Consider the following 19,705-nt stretch of genomic DNA (forward strand, 5'->3'; position numbering starts at 1 on the left):
CCTAACTTCCCTCAGATGAATCACTCCTGACATCAGGGCTGAGGGACCCCTTTATCAGCTGACCAGAATAGCAGGTGCTGTGGCCCTGAGTTCTCCCAGCAGGCGAGGTAACATTTAGACAATAGACCCGAAGTGTCAGTTGGGAAAATGTCATTCCATGGAGAATAGGTGACAAGATGGGACAAGGGAAGGGGCACATGGTGGGCATGCTGAGAAGACAGAGAACCCTGCTGAAGTTCTGATAATCATTTGTTTCCTCAATTGTGAGATGAAGTTCAAGGATTGTGTGCTTGCAGTGAGCTCTTTGTACGAAAGCTTAATTCAACCCCTGCAACAAAGCTGGTGATTGGCAGACCAGATATTTCAGCGTCAACAGGGGAGAGTGTTACCATGACTTTCTTTTATTCCTTTCTTTCTTTTGTTTTGAAGGAAGGACTAAGTGTCCATCAGAAGTCAAAGACATTTAGGTTACCTGAGAAGGTCACAGAAGAGGCATGCTGGCTGGGCACAGATCATCGTGCAGGCCAGAGAGATGAGGAAAGGGAGGATGAGGCAGAGGTAGCTCCTGCCTAGGCCATCTGTGCCCTGACTCTGAATGCTGTCCCCTCTCACCTTCTCAAGGATGCCCTTCCAGGGGTCCCTTCTCTCTTCCACAATACCCACGTGTGGTAGTTAAGTTGTGTGTCACCTTGGGTGGGCCTGGTTTTGAGTGGCGGGGCAGCTGGATGTAGTTATTCCCCGTGATAAGACTGATAATCAGCTCCATGGTGGAATCTACCGGAGCAGCTGAGTAGCTGCCTTAGAGACAGTCTGCTTCCAGTCTACAAGGAGAAGCTTTGAGGAAGGTCTCTGGAGTTTTGGCACATGTGGATCCTGCATTTGGCTGAGTCTTCATCTCAATGGCTTGCCATGTTGTCTGCCAATCTTGGGACTGTTAATGGACTTGAATTGGTGCCCTGTCACGTGCCACTTGAATTGGTAATCTTGGGACTGTGCCATTTTATTGGTTAACCTTGCCAGCCTCAGCAGCCAGCAGCTGCCTGAGTTAAGAGAAGCCCCCAGCTTCAGTGGGCTGGGTGCAAGAGGTAGAGCTGAAGTCCAAGGTCGAGGAGCTTTCACCTAGCCCCTAGAGCTGGCACTTCGAACTCAGACTTCTAGCCTCCTAAACTGTAAGAGAATAAATGCCTGTTGGTGAAGCCATCCCACTTGTATTTTCTGTGACAGTGCCAGTAGAGGACCAGGACAACATGCTTCATTCTCTATGGATCATTTCCCATAAATGCATACTCTTCAAACACCCCTCACACAACTCTTCCGTCCACCCCATTTAGCTCCCACTTGCAGCCACGTTCCTGGGTGGAGCTGCCTACCCCTCTGTGTCCGCATCTGGTCCCCTGGTCTCTGTGGATGCCTGGTTGGCTTCCTCCATCGCCACACTGAAGGCCTGTTCATGTCCCAAGGACCTTGCACTTGCTGCTTCCTTTACCCAGTAACCCTGTGGCTGCTGCGTGACTTCTCTGTCCCCAAGCCATCATACTTGTACTGGTTCCTAATTATCCACATTAAAGACCAAACCTCACACTCAGCTGTCTCTGCTCCTTATCCTGCTCTTAGGATCAACATACCACAATGTACATGCGTTCCAGGCTCCACTACATGAGTAGAGCATCTCTGATCATCTTTGGTCATACACTCAGCACCTGGAACCACTCCTGCCTCAGGGGCACCAACAATACGTGATGGGTGAATGAAAGAAAGAACAGGAACCCCTGCAGGAAGCAAGGCAGTCACAATGCAGACGCCTGAAAAGAGGAATCCATTAATTTTCCTATGTCAAGTGACACACAGAACGCCAGCATGTGTATGGAACCATGTCAGGTCCCAGCTCAGGGCACCGGCATATTCGGGACTCTGTCAGGTCACAGGGCGCTGGGACATATGTGGGACTCTGTCAGGTCACCGCACAGGGCACCAGCATAGACAGGACTCTGTCAGGTCACTGTGCAGGGCACTGGCACATATATGGAACACCATCTCCTGCTCCCCCGGTGTCTTCCCTAAGAGCATAGAGCAACTCTCTGGATGTTTTTCAGGCCAGGACCATGACACCTTAGCCATGTCTGTTCAAAACACACTTTGCTAAATGTTGTTCCCAAATTGGCAGTGTTTGAGGAAACACGGGTTTCCCCAAAACAGCGTGGCAGTGGAGCTGGAAGCAGGGTGTGCTCCTGTTGCTGTTGCCCCCTCCTCTGAGGGACTGTGAGCTTGGATCACAGACCCGTTTCTCCAGTTTTGGTCTGTGTGAGAAACGGCTAATGGCCCATGGTTACAATGCACACTCCCAGGTTCCACCCCCAGAAGTCAGTCTGCTTTGCTGATGCCAGGTGATTCTGACGCACGTGGTCCTGGAAGCTGACTTCAGGAACCACTAAGAACGGGCAAGTTTCCATCAGGAAAGTGGTAAGATCCCAGGGATCCTGTCCTTCCTTGTCATCAAGAGAAAGATTTCAACACAGAAGCAGCCACTCCAGTCTAGAAGCACATGCTTGAACTCAGCAGCCTTGAGACGGGGAGACTTCAGAGTTCCACCTCCAACCCCACCCCGTGCCTAGAGGAGAACAGGGAGGTCATGAGGCCTAGCCATGAGTTTAGGCTTGTGACCACATCACACTGGCTGTCACCTGGTGAAGGAATAAAACAAACTTGTTTCCTTTTAGTATGTGGTCAGTTTTTGAATGTAGAGATTTTTAGAGCCAAGTATGCATATTCACACCAGAAAACTCGGTGGTACACACATCTAATGGTGAGCGTTGGCGAGGAAAGCATACTTGAAGTTTTCTGGAAGTTCTTCAAGGAAACACCTGGAGCTTAAGAATCAATGAAGTGAACTCATTTTAAAATCGCTGGTATCTTGATAACCGCTTGGGTATTAGAAATACCTCCCTTTATGGATTTTGGCCTTTGAGCTTTTTATTATGCTTAAAAAACAGAACTTCACAAAGGTCCACGGAGAATAGGAAGCAGAAGGGAGATTCCAGGAGCCAGGTGGGACCCGAGCTCTGTCTTTAAAATGCAAATCCTTTCTCATTTTAGTTTTCTCCAAGCATTTAGCCACCTTCTGAGAAAGACTTCCTGAATGTTAATGGACCTAGGTGATTTAAAAGAAAAAAAAGATTCTTTTCAAAATGATATGAAGGCTGCAAGAGTCCCTGTGTGGCACGAACTAAGCACTTGACTAGTGGCTGAAAGGCTGGTGGCTGGAGTGCACTCAGAGGGGCCTCAGAAGACAGGCCTGGCAATCTGCTTCTGAAAGTTCACAGCCTTGCAAACCCTGTGGGGTTCTACTCTGTACACAGGGCATCACGCTGGGGTTGATCAGGCAGGAACTAACAACATGAGGGCTCTAACACCTCCACTGCAAACCCTGTGGGGTTCTACTCTGTACACAGGGCATCACGCTGGGGTTGATCAGGCAGGAACTAACAACATGAGGGCTCTAACACCTCCACTGCAAACCCTGTGGGGTTCTACTCTGCACACAGGGCGTCAGGCTGGAGTTGACGAGACAGCAACTAACAACAACATGAAGGTGCTAACACCTCCACCTCAGGAATGGGTACATCATTAGGCTTTAAATGGCCTCAAGCTAGGGATGGAGGCAGAGGTGTGTGCTGTGAGGACAGATGGCTGCAGAGTCAGTCCCACATGTGACTCTGAGATGGCACGCATGGTGAGGAATGCAGGCACTGTGAGGAGGAACCGTGAAGCTGGATGCCCAGGCTCCCAGATGATGAGGGTGAGAAGAGAGGAGCTCTACTCTGAGTCTTGGTTGGGGGGCAAATGAGGAAACACATGACAGGAGGTGCACTTTGGTTGAGGATGGGGGGGTGTTGTGAGGCAGGTTCAGTTGACATGAGAGCGTGGGTTCATTGTGACACATGGTTTTGGAGAGAACCATGATTTGAGGTCTAAAGGAGAGAGATTCATTGAAGACTGGAACAGCTTAGATTTGAAAAAGCCAACTCGTGTTGGCATGGACCAAGCTGACGTTCTCCAGAAGATGAAACGCCCATCCATTACTGATCCTCCCCAGATGCTGATGTTACTAATGACAGATGACAACTTGTGAGTGAGAAGTAATAAAGCAGCCCCAGGCTACTGGGCAAAGGGACAGCCTCATATTCTTGCCAGTGCTGGTCAATGATCAAGAAGACAGGAGAATTCATGTATTCGAATGACGGTGTTGGGGAAGGACCCTGAATATGCTGTTGCTGTGGACTGTCAGAAGAACAAACACATCATCAGAAGACAGATACCACCAGCTGCTCCTTGGAAGTGAGGGTGATGACATCGTCTCACTTACTTAGGGCACGTCCTCAGGAATGACTAGCTGTGAGAAAAGGACACCATCATTGGTCAAGTACCTGGTCAGCGCAAATGAGGGAAGCCTTAGTGAGGTGGACGGACACAGCGCCGTGACAAGGACCTCAAGCACACTGAGAGTCACGAAGAAGGCATAGGACTGGGCGATGATTTGTTCTGTTGTATGTGAGGTCACTGTGAGTCCGAGCCAACCCAACAGCCACTAACAACAAGAACAACAGCAACAGGGAGCTGAGGGGAGTGTAACCCCTAGGGCCCCAGACAACCATCCTACCAGCCAACAACACGGTTCTGCACCTTATGCTACAGAGGCTGTACTACCAAAACAATGGTTATTTTCTTGTCCAAATATAAACTTTGGATTTTTCAAACTACCTGCCCTCTCAGAGACTCAGCACTATACTTGCCCTCCACTGGAAAACGATTCACAAAAAACTGACAAAGTGAAGTGTCTTTAATATATTTTTACACAAAAAAGTAGGTAACAAAATGGTAGGCACCACAGGATTTTGTTTTTTGTGAAAAACTTACAGAGATGCATGGAGAAATGTCTGAAAATGTCAACCAAGATGGTGACAGGAAACAGCCTGCAGTGTGGGGTTATGGCTGGGTTATGGGAGTACAGTTTTTTTTTTTTTGTTGTTGTTGTTCTATTGTTTTTGCTTCTCTCTATTTTTAAATTGTTCAAGAATAAAGAAACAATACTTGTGTAATTTTTAAAGCTTCCATCTGGTAATTTCCACTTTCTTTTGCAAAGATGTTGACAGTTTACACAACACTACCCCATAATTTCAACAAGTATTTAATCAGAGGGATGAGTTGATCGAAATGCAGGGACGGTGGTCTCATTTCTACAGAGAAAATCGGAGGGAATTTACAAGTATATGGGAGCAGTCTTCCCCAAGTCCTCCCAGTTTTCAGATTCTTCAGATCATTACAACAATAACAAAAACAAGAGGTCAATTATGAAATCATTTAGAAAAGATGTAATTTTTCTTCCTACTGAAAATGGCTAAAGATGGAGGCAGTTGACTTTTCAAAGCAAAACGCTCCCAAGGGTGAAGTGTCAGCACGTTCCCGTGTTTAAACGGGTGTGGACAGAGGTCGGGAAGCAGGAGCTGATCGGGGCTGTGATCACACCGGAAGGTCGCACGCTGCCTGCAGCATCACTGACTCGGGGGCGCATACCCGGGAAAGCTGCATGGCTCCGACCACCAGCTGCTCTCCAGGAGGAGCCACTAGGCATGCCTGTCGGCTCTCCTCCCAGGAATCAAATCCAGGGATGCAGAAATCCAAACTGGTCACCTTCACAGCTTCAGCAAAGGCCAGTGGGATGAGTGGTTTTCTAACAGACTGTGGGTCCCTCCAGCTTTTCTCTGTCAAACTTCACCCTGGCCTGGGCAGCCATTTCTTCAAAGCAAACACCCTTTAACTGGTCCTGGCCAGTGCCGCTCACGTGCAGCCACCACCATCTGTCAGTGGAGGCTCACATGCTGCTACGATGCTGACAGGTTTCAGCAGAGCTGCCAGACTAAGAGGGACTAGGAGGGAAGTGCTGGTGACCTGCTCCTGAGAATCATCCAGTGAGAGCCTTGCGGTTCGTTAGGGTCTGATCCCTACCGATTGTCGGGATGGAGCCGGACTGGCAGTTCTCTGTTCCCCCCGTGCATGGGGTCCCCACGACTCGGGGGTTGACTTGATGGCAGCTAATGACAACACTGGTCCCCAACATTCAGCCACACCCTTCGCAGTGCTGCAGAGCCCTCCCCCTCATATGTCTTTGCTTGTGCCACCTCCTTGCGGGGAAAATGCTGTTGTCCTGCCTTTGTTTGCTGGTCTCCTTCAGTGGAAGCCTGCCACCGTTCTCCAGGGAGGGTTTCCAGCTTACTCCCTTTGGTGGCCTGCGGCAGAGCCAGCTAACTGGCCATGAGAAGTGCAATTTCCCCTCTCCCTAGTTACCCTGCAAACCTGCTACCCAGCTGGAAGCTACAGCTCTAGTCCCCATCAGGGAGGTGGGGCCATGTGACCAGGCTGTGACCAGTTCTACCCATCCTGGCACAGGCATGGGTGTCACCTGCTCGGCCAGTGTGGTTAAGAAGGGAGAATGCTTCTCCACCTCCCTGTCCCTGTCGGCCAACTGGATAGAGAAACATCGAAGGTGGGGAAATGGCGGAGCCACAAGAATAAAGGGCTCTGGATCCCTGAGTCACTGTGTGGAAGGTCCTCATGGACTAGGAGCATGCGCTTGGGTCGTTACACAGCACAGAGTCCTGGGCTTCCCTATTACATCAACTTGTCTCGCCTCAACTAATACAGCTCATTCCTAAGTCTCTTGTGGTCTTATTACATTTATGAATTTATTTATAAGATTGAAAAATGATAGAAGGATCTTCCCCATCAGACCCTTGGGATTTAGAAGGAGTTTCCAATCTCCACTCTTTGCCAGAACATCATATTTAAGCCATAAATAGCTTGCAAGAATATATTTGAATGAATGAATAGAATTCTGTAATTCATAGAACTATGACGCCTTAGAGTGAAGAAGAGTAGCCAGGAGCCCTTAGACCAGTGTGCCCCCTACCCCCACCAAACTGAGGCCCCAACGTAAGGGATGTGCTTTTCACGTCAGAAAGGCAAACACAAACTCTCCCTATGGAGAAGTTTGCCAAGGACAAGCTCCACAGTCAGAAATGTGGGAGAAATTCCCCCTTCCTTCATTTCTAGTCTGTACGAGGGATCTCCAGGAGCCAGAGCCCAGGGATGAAGCCAGCCAGTGCCGGTTGAATGTCCTCCACATTCTGGAACAAAACTAGCTCTCTGTAGTTAGCCTGGAATATGGAAACTGTTTATAATGTGCGTCTATAGAAAACACATTCCAGGTTGTGACCAACTGGCTGAGAAAGCTCTGGAACACAGCCCATTTGTAAATCAGGATGCAGCTACATGAGCAATGAGGGAAAAGGTAAGGCATAAGAATGATAGAAACCACAACTAACCTGTCCTTTCTGGATGTGTTTCAGCAGACTTTATTTCAGCCATGACCTTAACCCTGTATTAGGTTCTATGTACGCCTTCATGTTTCTCCTCAAAGCTCTTACCTTGGTTGCTATGGTAAATGACTTTGCATCTCAAGCAAAATGTGTCTTTAAACAGATAACTCTCTGATGCCTTGACTGGTGCAGCACATTTGCCTCAGCTTCCAGGGGACGTCCACTTAGGGTCTTTCAGGTCGGTATTTGATGGTTTCCAAGTGATCTCTGGTTATGGTCTTTCAGATCGGTATGCAATGGTTTCCGGGTGATGTCTGGTTATGGTTTTTAGGTTAGGTAATTGATGGTTTCCAGGTGACATCTGGTTATGGTGTTTTGGGTAGGTATTTGATGCCTCAGGTGACATCTAGTTATGGTGTTTTGGGTAGGCATTTGATGGTTTTCAGGTGATGCCTGGTGGCATCGTGCCTAAGGCATTTGACTGCTAACCTGAAGGTTGGTGGTTCAAACCCACCAGCCACTCCTCGGAAGGAAGACTGGGCAATCTACTTCTGCAGTGATACCACCTCAGAAACTCAAGGAGGGGTCACTATGAGTCAGATCTGACTAGATGGCAGTGAGTCTGGTTTTCTTTTACGGTGACATCTGGTTATGATTTTTCAGGTAGGTGTTTGATGGTCTCCAGGTGACTTCTGGCTATGGTTTTTTGGGTAGTATTTGATGCCTCAGGTGACATCCAGTTATGGTGTTTCAGGTAGGTATTTGATGGTTTCAAGGTACATCTGGTTAAGGTGTTTTGGGTAGGTATTTGGTGCCTCAGGTGACGTCTGGTTATGGTTTTCCAGGTCGGTATTTGGTGCTTCAGGTGACATCCAGTTATGATTCAGGTTTTTGATGGTTTCCAGGTGATGTCTGGTTATGGTTTTTTGGGTAGGTATTTGGTGCCTCAGGTGACATCTGGTTATGGTTTTTCGGGTAGGTATTTGATGGTTTCTAGGTAACGTCTGGTTATGGTTTTTCAGGTAGGTATTTGATGGTTTCAAGGTGACATCTGGTTATGGTGCTTTGGGTAGGTATTTGGTGCCTCAGGTGATGTCTGGTTATGGTTTTCCAGGTCGGTATTTGGTGCTTCAGGTGACATCCAGTTATGATTCAGAGAGGTGTTTGATGGTTTCCAGGTGACATCTGGTTATGGTGCTTTGGGTAGGTATTTGGTGCCTCATAAAGATCCAGGATTGCTTCCTCACTGTGGTCTTTGGCCCTTTGAGATACTCCTTGGTTTTGAGCTATTTGGGTAAACACTCCAGCCACTCACTATATTTAAATGAAGCCCTGATTTTTTCTTTCTTTCTTCTTCTTCTTCTTCTTTTTTTTAAATAAAAACTAGCTTTGAATTAATTGGGCCCAACTGTCATCCTTGGTGGAGTCAACTGTCCAGCATTAGTGACTCACAAGGTGACAATGGTGGCAAGTCTCCCTTCTTGAAGCATTTGTCCTTGTGAACATATTGAGCCGGTAGAGATAATATTAGCTTCTAGAATGAGAGATGTAAGATCTTTGCCCTTGTAATAACTTAAAATTCATTTATTTCTACGTTGCCTACGGATCTATGGTCACTTCAGTTTTACCACAAACAATGAACAATGCAGGAAACATCAGAATGAGAGAAGCAGAGGGAGGGAAAATGGTAGAGATGCACATTCCAACAGAAAACGTATCTTAACAGAACTTCAGAATTTCTCTAGAGTAATGACATGCAACTTATACCCTAGTGGGACAAACACTAGGTAAAGACTCTCCACCTAGGCTTCCTGTTATTTCCCAGGTAATGCACCAAGTTAGCTGTCTTATAGGTATGTTGAAGAAGGATTTCTGACTTATCTATGCTTTGCATTTTAAATCAATGTGCAGTACTTTTTTTTTTTTTTTTTTGGCAGGATATTAATACAGGAGAGGGAAGTCCAGGAAGGACAAGGACACAGTGGGTGGCAGGAAGACCTGGGTGGTGTCCAGGGAACACTAGTAGTGGGCCACAGCACAGGCACATAGGGAGGGTGCGTGAGGGATGTGATGGAAAGGGAAGTGAAGAATTAAGTCAAAGCCTTTGTGTACTGAGAAAACTCACCTCCAAAGAGATGTCCCAGCATCTGGGAAGTAACCTCCAAACTTCTGGAATTTCCAGAGTATTTGGGGAGTCACTGTTCAAGGTGAGCCCCTTGGACCACATCTGAAAGTTTCTGCTAAGAAGGTAATGTGCTGGTGATTATATAGTGATTAGTCTGGCCTTGGGGTAGGGAACAGCTGAAGCTTGAGTTCAACCACATGGGCAATGGTTCAATCAATCATATCCATGTAATGGAGCTGCAGTAAACACTCTGGACCTGGAGGCATGGGTGATTTTCCTGGGTTGGCAGCACTCTACATACTGCTGCACACTGATGCTGGGAAGGTGATGCATCCTTGAGGACAATGGAGGCTTTGTATTTGGGAACACCCCAGACCTCGTCTTATGTGTCCCATTCTTTGGTGCATTCTGATTTGCATCCTCTTGCTATTATACTAGTAAGTATAGTGCTTTTCCTCAGTTCTATGAGTTGTTCTAAGATTGACAAAACCTGAGGGTGGTTTTGGGCAATCCCTGAACTTGCAGTTAGCATCAGAAGTCCTGCATAGACTTGGAAGTCTGGAGCATTGTCCCTTTGACCCTGAGTTTGGCTAGTTCTGTGTAGCCTTGAGTAAATCACCAAGGTTAAGTGTTTGAATTTCATCTTGTAAAGTACTGAGAATACATAGCTTCATAAGGAATGGGATGCCACAACCAGATCTGTAAAAATTTGGAATCACTGGGAAGGATAGTTGTCAGTAGAGAGAGACAAGAGGGAGGGAGACAAATTGTGAGGTGTTCCAATCAAGAATATGGGGCATTTCAGTAAGAGGAGCCACTGCGGGAGGTGAGGGAAAGAGAAGCTGGATTGAGAAGACTTCATTACATTTCCATCTGTGCTCCATCCACTTTCCTGTTACTAGTTAGAATTGATACTTTCCCTGCGATTGTTCTGATTTGATGGCTTAGAGGAGAAATCACATCTCTCGCTATAAAAAAATACGACATTCTGTAGAGATGAGTAATGCATCGTATTTTCTCTATGACTCTGATCTTTCTACCTGGATAATGAGCAAGAGGCGATGGCAGTAACTAAGATGAGGGACACAGGTGAGGAAGATGGAGTTTAGTTTTGACATGTTGAGCTTGAGGCACCTATGGGCCGTGGTGATGTATCCTTTATAAGAATTTACAACAGGTGATCAATAGTTTTTAGGGAATCACCTGAGTACATTTAGTTGAAGCACGTGTACTGACTGAATGCATTCAAAGCACATGCCATTTGTTCTCAATCAGCCCTCCTCCCATCATCTGTAGGAGCTGTGGCATGAAAGGTTAGGGGCCACTTAATTACTCGTTCACGTAGGATGGCAGGTGAAGAGCAGCAGCTGGTGCTGATGGTCTCACACAGGTTTATAGAGCTGTGAGTGCTGAGAGAGCCTATAGACCGTCTAGCACAGCCTTCCCCACAAGTGAACTGAGAGTCTTGAGAGGTTGAGATGCGTGTCTTGAGCTGGTGAGCATATGATCCTGGTCTCATTCGCTTTCTCTTTGTAAGAATTAAATGTTTTATTAGCTTTGCTGTCATTCAGTCATTCCAGATTGGCTAACAGCAAATCCTCCCCACACATTTTTTGGAGTATAGTTATATTTAAAGTTAATTTATTTACTGTAAAGTATGAAAACACAGCTGGGTAAAGTTTTACCTATGTCATCACTCCTTGGATTAGCACATAAAACATTTCCATAACCCCCGAAGATTCCTTCGTGCCTTCTCCCATCAACGCTCCCACCCCCAGGGGCAGCCACGATTCTGACTTCAACCCCTGAAGATTACTTTGACTCATTCTCGAATGTAATAGAAGTGGAGTCAGTGCGTACTGACACATGCACGATGTAATGTCGGTGAGATGATGCTGCCTCTAGACATTCACTTTCTTCTTGTGTATTCAGCTCTATTCTGTTCTGCAGGGTTGCTATGAGTCGGAATGGAGTTGATGGCAAAGTTTTTTTTTTTTCCTTTTGTTAATCAGTGTAGGGTGTGCCCTAAACCGAATCCCTTGGTTATAAGGAGCAATACAGACATGGAGAGCACGAATGGGGGTGGGTAGATGACACGTGAAGATCACGAAGGAACCAGCAGAGGCAGCCTTCCCTAGCGTGGGGCCTTGCATTCAAACTTGGAGCCTCCTAAACTGTGAGAAAATCAAGGTCTCTTCTTTAAAGCCACCCCCTTGTAGTGTTTGTGAGACAGCAGTATCTGGAAACTTACACAACAACCACATCAGGAAGTTCAAGCACAGCCAACCAGTTGGACTTCTAAAGGTGCCTCTGGGTTTGGGGAGAGAAAGGAAGGATACAAGGTCTGTGGAGAGAAGTAACTCTGGCCATCTGGGGTGGACTTCTCAAGCACTTCTGGAAATTCCCAGACCAGCAGACAGGCCTGCAGGCAGCAGCAGTGGGTAGACCAGGAAGCCCTAAGATCATGTGGGGAATTTTCATACCCAGATGGCCTCCTGTCCTAAAGTCTATTATTAAAAAAATAAAAATTAAATAAACAGTCTGTCCTTACCACTCTAGGAAACCCATGTTGTGTATTCAAGTAACTATTCTCTCAGTGAACTTGGCAAACACATCTAGATAAATGTAATCTGACTTTGTTACTTCCCAGTTATCTATGTATTTTTAATACTTAAAAATGCAAATAGCTAATATATCAAACAGTTTGAATAGAGTAAAAATCTCATCTTTAATTGATATTTCCAAACTTTCTTTTGTGCATAATTCTAATTAAAAAGTCTAAATCAGAAACCTGGAGAAATTTTTTAAAAAACCACAATTGTGTTGGTATTAAATATCTAAGTCTTTATAGTTTGGGGGTGAGGAGGCAATCCTTTTTCTTATGGATGGTCATGGCCAAGGTAGAGCCATTCACCAGACCCCAAATCTCGAATACGAAGTGAAGACATAGTTAAACTTCCAAAGTAGCAGAAATGCCAAAATCCTTCCTAAATATCCACGTTGGTAACCTCAATGAGGTGGATAATTAAAGGAAAAATATAGTTGCTAACATTTGATTTATGTCAATAAAAACTCACCAAATACATACATATATATTGTTGTTGTTATGTGCCGTTGAGTGAGAGCTGACTCATAGTGATCAAGTGGTATTACTACGGAAGTAGATTGCCCAACCTTCCTTCTGAGGAGTGGCTGGTGGATTTGAACCACCAGCCTTCTAGTTAGCATTCAAGTGGAGATATCTATCTATCTATCTATCTATCTATCTATCTATCTCCCTAAATAATGGCCGCTGGCCCCATAGCCCAAGTCAGTGGAATGAGCCAGGCCTCGTGTGTACACATGGGGAAGCTCTTTGAATGTAAGAAGCTGTTCCAGTTCTGAAGCAGAAGATAAACTGCCACGAGTCTCTTTCCTCTGAGTCATCAGTTTCTACACATGACATTTTCTTCCGTGGCTTTCCTGGGCATGTACTGTACAGAAGGCTGCATTTTGGAAAATGAAAGTTTTTCCTTAATACCCTTTCCTAAGATTAGCCAGGACATTAGCTGGCTGCCTCCACACTTTTGAGATATGCTGCTTCGGCTAAATGCAAATATTTTCCTGAGTCCTCCTGTTATTTGAAAACATTCACACTTGGTCAACATGGAAGCTTACACCCAAGGATTATGACTGTGCCTGGATGCCTTTCCTGATGTTTCCTGCTTTGTGACCATCCTTAAAAAACTGTCCACTGTGCCTTCTAAAATCTTTAGATTGTTTAACAGAAATGAGAACTTCACGGTTGACCCTTATCATCAAACACGTCCAGGAAAGGGGACCCTGACACACGACCACCTGCCCTCCAGCCCGTTTCCCCATTGCCCATATCCTAGGGTCTCCCCTTCACCTTGTAGCAATTGGCCAGGATATGGCACCAGAGCCTTCATCCAGCAATGTGTGTTCTTGAGACACAACCTCTCCCCTTTTCGTTGCTGTCAGTCATTGAATATCATGACTGTCACCTTTGACTCACATGCCCCTGTTCTCTCCATTCCTGGCCACCACTAGGGCCACCTCAGTAGTGGTGTGGACAACAGAGCTAACACTATGGCTTCTAGTCCTCATCTCCCAATCCAAACTGATTTCCAGCGAGACCTTGAATTTGGAAATTCCACCAACTGTGACAGTCCTTCCACCTGAAACCTTGTCTTTGTCTTCAGATGGTCTGTGGTTCTCCACCAGACTGACTTGGTACTCATTCATTTCATCCATTCAACAAGTGCTTAGTGCACCCACCCCATCCCGAGTGCAGCCCTGCCCTGGAGCAGCTGGCCCTGAGCTACGTTCCAGCCTCCCTGCGCTGCTGTGATGGGGCTGCCCCTTTCTGACGTGTGCAAGCCTTTACGGCTCTGCTATCTTCCCTTTACTATCCTGAGCCGGAAATGGTCTTGCTGTCTTGGCCATCTACTTTGAGGCTATTACAATGGTACAGCCTCTGTGAAAACTTTCTTCTTGAAGCCTGCTGTGATGCTCCCCCACCAAGGCTTTGAGAATCTGGGTCAGTGGAGAGGAAGTTAAGGCACTGAAGAGTATCCATCAACCCTTGGGCTTTAGATCTTCACAGATGTTAGGACCTGTTGTTGTCAACTGCATGGTGTCCACTGACTCACAGAGACGTCACGCACAGCAGGAGGAAATGCTGGTCAGTCCTGCACCATATCCACGACGGGTTCCACATTGGGCTGTTGTGATCCATTGGGTTTCACTGTGATTTTCAGAAGTAGATCACCAGATCTTTCTTCCTCATGTGTCTTAGTCTGGAAGCTCTGCTGAAACCTATTCAGCACCGCAGCAACACGCGTGCCTCTACTGATGGATGGGTGGTAGCTGCACATGAGACAGACGCCTTGGCTCTGAACCTGGGCTCCTGGGTGGAAGGTGACACAGATACTCAAACTCAAAATACTCACAATGTAGTCCATATTTTGTCCTCAAATGCCATGCTTCCTATTGATGGCACCCCATCCACACAACCTTCAAACCCACAGACACGGGATCCGTTCTAGGATCTTCCTCACGTGTCCCACACAACCGTTTTATTACAACTTGAGGCACGTGTCCCTTCAGCATTTCTCACATTGGAAACCGTTCCCTGTGGTCCGCACTGCCAATCCCTTGCACCACTATCTTCATAATCGTTGGGAAGTTTGCTTCTTCTCTTGCGTCCAGTCTTCTCTCTGGTGAGTGCAAGTCTGGGCACCACAGTTTCAGGGTCATGGCCATCCAGCCCCTTTGCCCAGCACAGTGAGTGCCCTGGCCCTGGCCTGATGTTCTAGCCAACCTCTTCTCCCCACTCTCATGCACAGGCCTCTGCAGAGGCTCTGGGCCTATTCCCTCCTGGGTCCTTTAGTTCAGCCCATACACCTTCATCCAGTGGCTTCCTCACTGTGAAACACATTTCCTTCCCTCCTGTTCTTCCTCCTTCACTCCCGCTCATTGGTCACAAGCCAAGGAAGGCACTCCAGCCCTGGGAAGCCCTCCTTGTCATTGTCTCTGTGCCTCAGTTTCCCCACTGGAAGAGCAGCAACTCTAGGACAGGTGGATGGCGCTTTGTCCCCATCACTTTCTAGTGGGGCTGTAAGGCTGCTGTGAATCAAGAGCTGATTTGTTCGGTTGTCCGTAAGGCCACCATGGGTGAGAGCTGGTTTCTTCTGATATATGTAAGGCCGCCACGGGTCAGAGCTGATTTGACAACAATCAACAACAACACAGCTTAAATGGTTACCTTTGTATTAACAGGCAGTGGGATTGGCCTCAGTTATCAGCACGGTTTTCTACCTTCCTGTCAAAACGCTGATGGTGTCTCGTTAGCTCACTGTCCAGTGACAGCCACTTAGAGTCAAGAACCTTCCAGTTCTGACACAGGGCATGATGTAGCTAATTAATGGGAATGTCATTCTGGAAGCTGATACACAGGCAATATGATTCCTTTGAGACGCACACACGAAGTTTGAATCCCTTTCAGAAGGGGATCTATAGGTGTAGCCGCTGAGGATGGATGAAGGCAGAGATGATGTAACAATGTGGCTTCAGTGACAACTCTCCTGGCCCCTTGGTCACCATTGCCATGAGGGTGATGAGGCTGCAGTGTGGCTGTCAGTGCGGGGAGGGGCCCAGGTGGTCCCTTTGCACCCTCTGTTCTGTGGGCCCAGGAGAGGGAGCGTTGAGCTGGAGACATGGCATGGGGTACATGGGGCAGCCCAATCCTTGCCCCCTTTGTTCTGGGACCTTCATGGAAACTCGGCTTCTTTCTACTTTGAAGAAACTCTCCGTCCAGAAATCCACCTTTCCCCCTAGGCTTCTGTGAAACCCAGCTGAGAAGCTACAGGAGCCTTAGTGGCTCACAATGAACATGCTCAGCTGCAAGGTGAGAGGTGGGAGGTTCAAGTCCACCCAGTGGTGCCTTGGAAGAAAGACCTCTCAACCAACTTCTGAAGGCCACCCACCGAAAACCCTATGGGGCACAGTTCTCGTCTGCAAACATGGGGTCACCACGAGTCAGAACAGATTCGCCACAACTGGTGGTCCCTCCCGAAATGATACCGCACACTTAGACACAGCAGAGACGGGGACTCCAGCAAGCACTATGGACAACCGTGCCCCAAACCCAGCTCCATAACCACTCCGATGAAGGGGCACAAGTGGGAGTCCCTCCTGAAATGATACTGCATGCTTAGACACAGCAGAGACGGGGACTCCAGCAGGCACTATGGACAACCGTGCCCCCAAACCCAGCTCCATAACCACTCAGATGAAAGGGCACACAGGAGGAAGACTTCTGTGCTGGAACACAGCTGACAGGTCCCTCTGTGACCTGAGGACTGTGCTACGGCCATGGTGCTGACTTCATCCAGATTGTTCACCTTGCCAGGAATTCTGTGGGCTGTAAATTCCTAACACTAACTGAGACCCCGAGGATAAAGGGTGCTGGCCTGACAGGAGTCATGCTTGTCAGCATCAGGGACCCTGCCTTCCACAGATGGTGACCCCGAGACCATGGGCCTTGGTTGGGTCCTTGGGGGCCAGAGCCACTGAGCTGAGTGGAACGGGCATGTGCCTGGGTTGGCGGTGCCTGTGCTCTTGGCCAGATTAACTCAGCATGTGGATGGGGCCTCTCTGGCGAGAGGGGGCTGCTCTCCCAAGTAATGCAGGGCTTCCATCCACGCCAGCCACCTGGTTAGCCCACACAGGCGCTGATTTGCGTGACACCCATTTTCCTTTGTGCTGCTCTTTCTGCCCTCCTCCTGACCTCAGCTAACCCACAGCTGCACACTCGCCCTGAAAATGCCACACTTGGAGGAACTGTCCATGTCAACCTGCCCATCACTTCCAGGGCATCTGGTCTACCTTGCCTTCCCGAGTGCAGCGTCGGCTGTCTGTTTCCTTGTGGAGTCTCAGGGCTGGAACCCACGTCCACTGAGTTGCACCCCCCCCCAGCACTGTGGGACAATATCTGATCGAGTGGGCTTCGCCAGCTTGCGGTAACAAGGGTGGCTGCCCAGGGTGGGCCTGTGCCTCATACTCACACTTCAGCTCCAGTTTGATGAAGTCTGTGTTCCCCAGGTTCTCCAGGAACACCCCACGCGGGATCAGAGTCTTGAAGTAGAAGGAGATGTCGGCACTGGTCTCCCCTTGAAAAGTGGAGAAGTGGAGGTGGGATGATGGGTCGGGGAAGGAGGCGGCATTCCAGTAGTTCCCTGCGAGGGAAACAGAACAGGGGGTTACAGGGTACCCGTGTCCACGTCTGCAGTTTTGATAAAGCTTTATTGGCAATAAGCCCACGCACAGCGCACCAGCTCCCACGGAGCTCTCTGACTTTCCAGAGGGCATGCGTCGACTTTTATTGAAGATGGGCACTCAGAGTCTTGCCAGGAACAGACTGCAGGGACTCCAGGGAGGAGCCCCCTGGCGGGGAGGGGCTGAAAGAAGCAGGAGGGCCCACTGGAGAAGGCCGGAGCTGGGTTTTCCAGGTACTGCCTGGACACTAACAGTGCGTGTACCTAGACGTCTGGCACAACTGCGCCAGGAATGCAATCAGGCACGCAGCCCGAGGAACGCAGAGAAGGCAGCTGACTGTGGTGACAGGTGTCCCTCCACTCTTGCTGGTCCTGGGGGGAGGAGCCACAGGCAGTAGTTCCCTGAGCAGGCTGTCTGGTGCTGCTTTGGGGGCAGGAGAAGGCACCTAGGCCTCCTAAGAGTTCTCCTTTGGCTTCCACACTTGGGGTCGTGGAGAAGAACAACACAATGGCCTCTATGTACACTCCCCAAACACATGTGTGCACACAAACACACACGTGCACATGCACACTCTCTCACACAGGCACACTCTTGCACATATGTGCCTGTGTGTGAGAGTGAATACACACATATTCTCACCCACTCCCATCACTCCCACTGTGGGACAGAAGAGCCAGTACTCCCAGAAGACGTTCTCAGGCCAAGGTAAAACCCCACAGTGATTACGCAGTTTCCACCGGCATCTGAGGACCAGGGACCTACGACTGAGAGCTGGCTGTCAGTGTCGTCTCTAGAGGACAGTCCCTTTCTAATGTGCAGGTTCTGGGTGCATTTAACAGCTGAGTTATGGGCTGAAACACGTGTGCATGGGCAAGCTTTCAAACAGCCACTGCAGCCTCGAGACTTAATGTAAACTCCAAAGCTTCCAATGATTTTTGCTAACATCCCATCTTTCCTCCCAGAACACACTGCACAGGCTACGTTCACTCCATTAGTTTTGATTCACACACAAGCTATGTTTTCCTTTCCTTTATAGCAGTCATGCACAGATGAGACAGGAAGTTCATCTACTATTCTAAAGTAAGATCAATCACATGGGGTGCTGCCACGCTGAAGCCATCATTTTAAATTCAGCAACATGACTGTATCACAGATATCAGGACGCCTTCTTATTTAATGAGTGCTATTTGTTCTTAGAAACATCTAGATATAGTGACATCTAGAGGAGTTTACGATAGCGTACAACCGGTACATCATTGGGAAGTATGTTTGCATAAGTCTTAATCAAGGCAAAGACAATAGGGGTGGGGTCTACAGTTCTTTATGTACCCCAAAAGTCTCAGTTCATTCTAAGCTACTTTTTTTTTTTCAGTTGTAAAATCATAGCTTCTGTAAGAGAAAAAAATATGTTATTTTCCTCTTGGACAGAAGACAGGTGTGTAATACTGGGTGGAATGGATCCACCAAAGGAGAGGACCCTGACTGTCACTGATGGCACTGTCACAAGAGGTCAGCCCTCCTCTGGCCCAAGATCATAAACGGCTTGATATGTGGTGAGGGAGCAAGCCCGTCCTACCAGCTTGCCAGAGTGAAGGGCTTACTCAAGAAAGCCGGCAAAGTTCAGTTGCACCTTCAGAGTTCTGAAACGGAAGGAGTCCCTGAAGCCAGGACAGTCCTAATGGGTGAGGGAGCCCCAGGTAGTGCAGATGACTAACACATTGGGCTGCTCACCGAAAGGGTGAAGGTTCAAGTCCACTCTGGTGATCTATTTCCAAAAAAAACATCCATAAGAACCCCTGTGGAGCACAGTTCCACTCTGACACATGTGGGATCTCTATGCAGTGGAGTCAACTTGGCGGCCAAGGGTCTGCTTCTGATCTGAGTCCAGGGAAGAGTTAGTGGGTCAGCAGGACATCTTGGAAAAGTGCTGACAAGTCATGGGTGCTGGACAGGCTAGGGGAGACCCTGGCCCTCTGTTCTGCGACACTAGTGTTTTATGTCTCTGTATTCAGGAGGGGACTCCCTGGTGGTGAAAGCATTAACATGCTCAGCTGCTAATGGAAAGGTCGGGGGTCCACCCAGAAGGGCCTGGAAAGAAAGCCTGGTGACCTTCTTCCAAATAAGCCACTGAAAACTGTGTGGCACCATGTTCCACCCTGACGCTCATGGGGGTGTGATGACTCAGAGCCAACTCGATGGCAACAGGGTCTTTGCCAACCAGAGCACCTTTAAGGGTGGACATCCAAGCCACACTGCCACCTTAAGCAGGGCAAGTCCGGGACATTCATGTGGTCAACGTTTGCATGTTTCAATTCAGTCAAATGCATTTCCATTTTCTCAGGAGCTCTGGTAGCATAGTGCCTAAGGCACTTGACTGCTAACCAGGAGGCTGGCGGTTCAAACCCACCAGCCACTCCTCGGAAGGAAG

General features: G+C 48.1%; 1 protein-coding gene across 1 annotated transcript in view; it reads right to left on the reverse strand.

Annotated features, from left to right (window-relative positions):
- Positions 1-19,705, reverse strand: part of CNTNAP2 (contactin associated protein 2) — a gene marked incomplete at its 5' end in the record, with an annotated part of 1,317,366 nt that overhangs the window by 184,545 nt on the left and 1,113,116 nt on the right. The window contains 2 exons of the mRNA XM_007955953.1: positions 17,067-17,237; positions 17,530-17,648. Of these exons, the coding sequence (XP_007954144.1) occupies positions 17,067-17,237; positions 17,530-17,648 (290 nt within the window). The remainder of the gene's footprint in view (positions 1-17,066; positions 17,238-17,529; positions 17,649-19,705) is intronic.

Source organism: Orycteropus afer, unplaced genomic scaffold (assembly GCF_000298275.1).
Source record: "Orycteropus afer afer isolate SDZICR_OR568_19922 unplaced genomic scaffold, OryAfe1.0 scaffold00556, whole genome shotgun sequence".
Lineage (NCBI taxonomy): Eukaryota > Metazoa > Chordata > Mammalia > Tubulidentata > Orycteropodidae > Orycteropus > Orycteropus afer.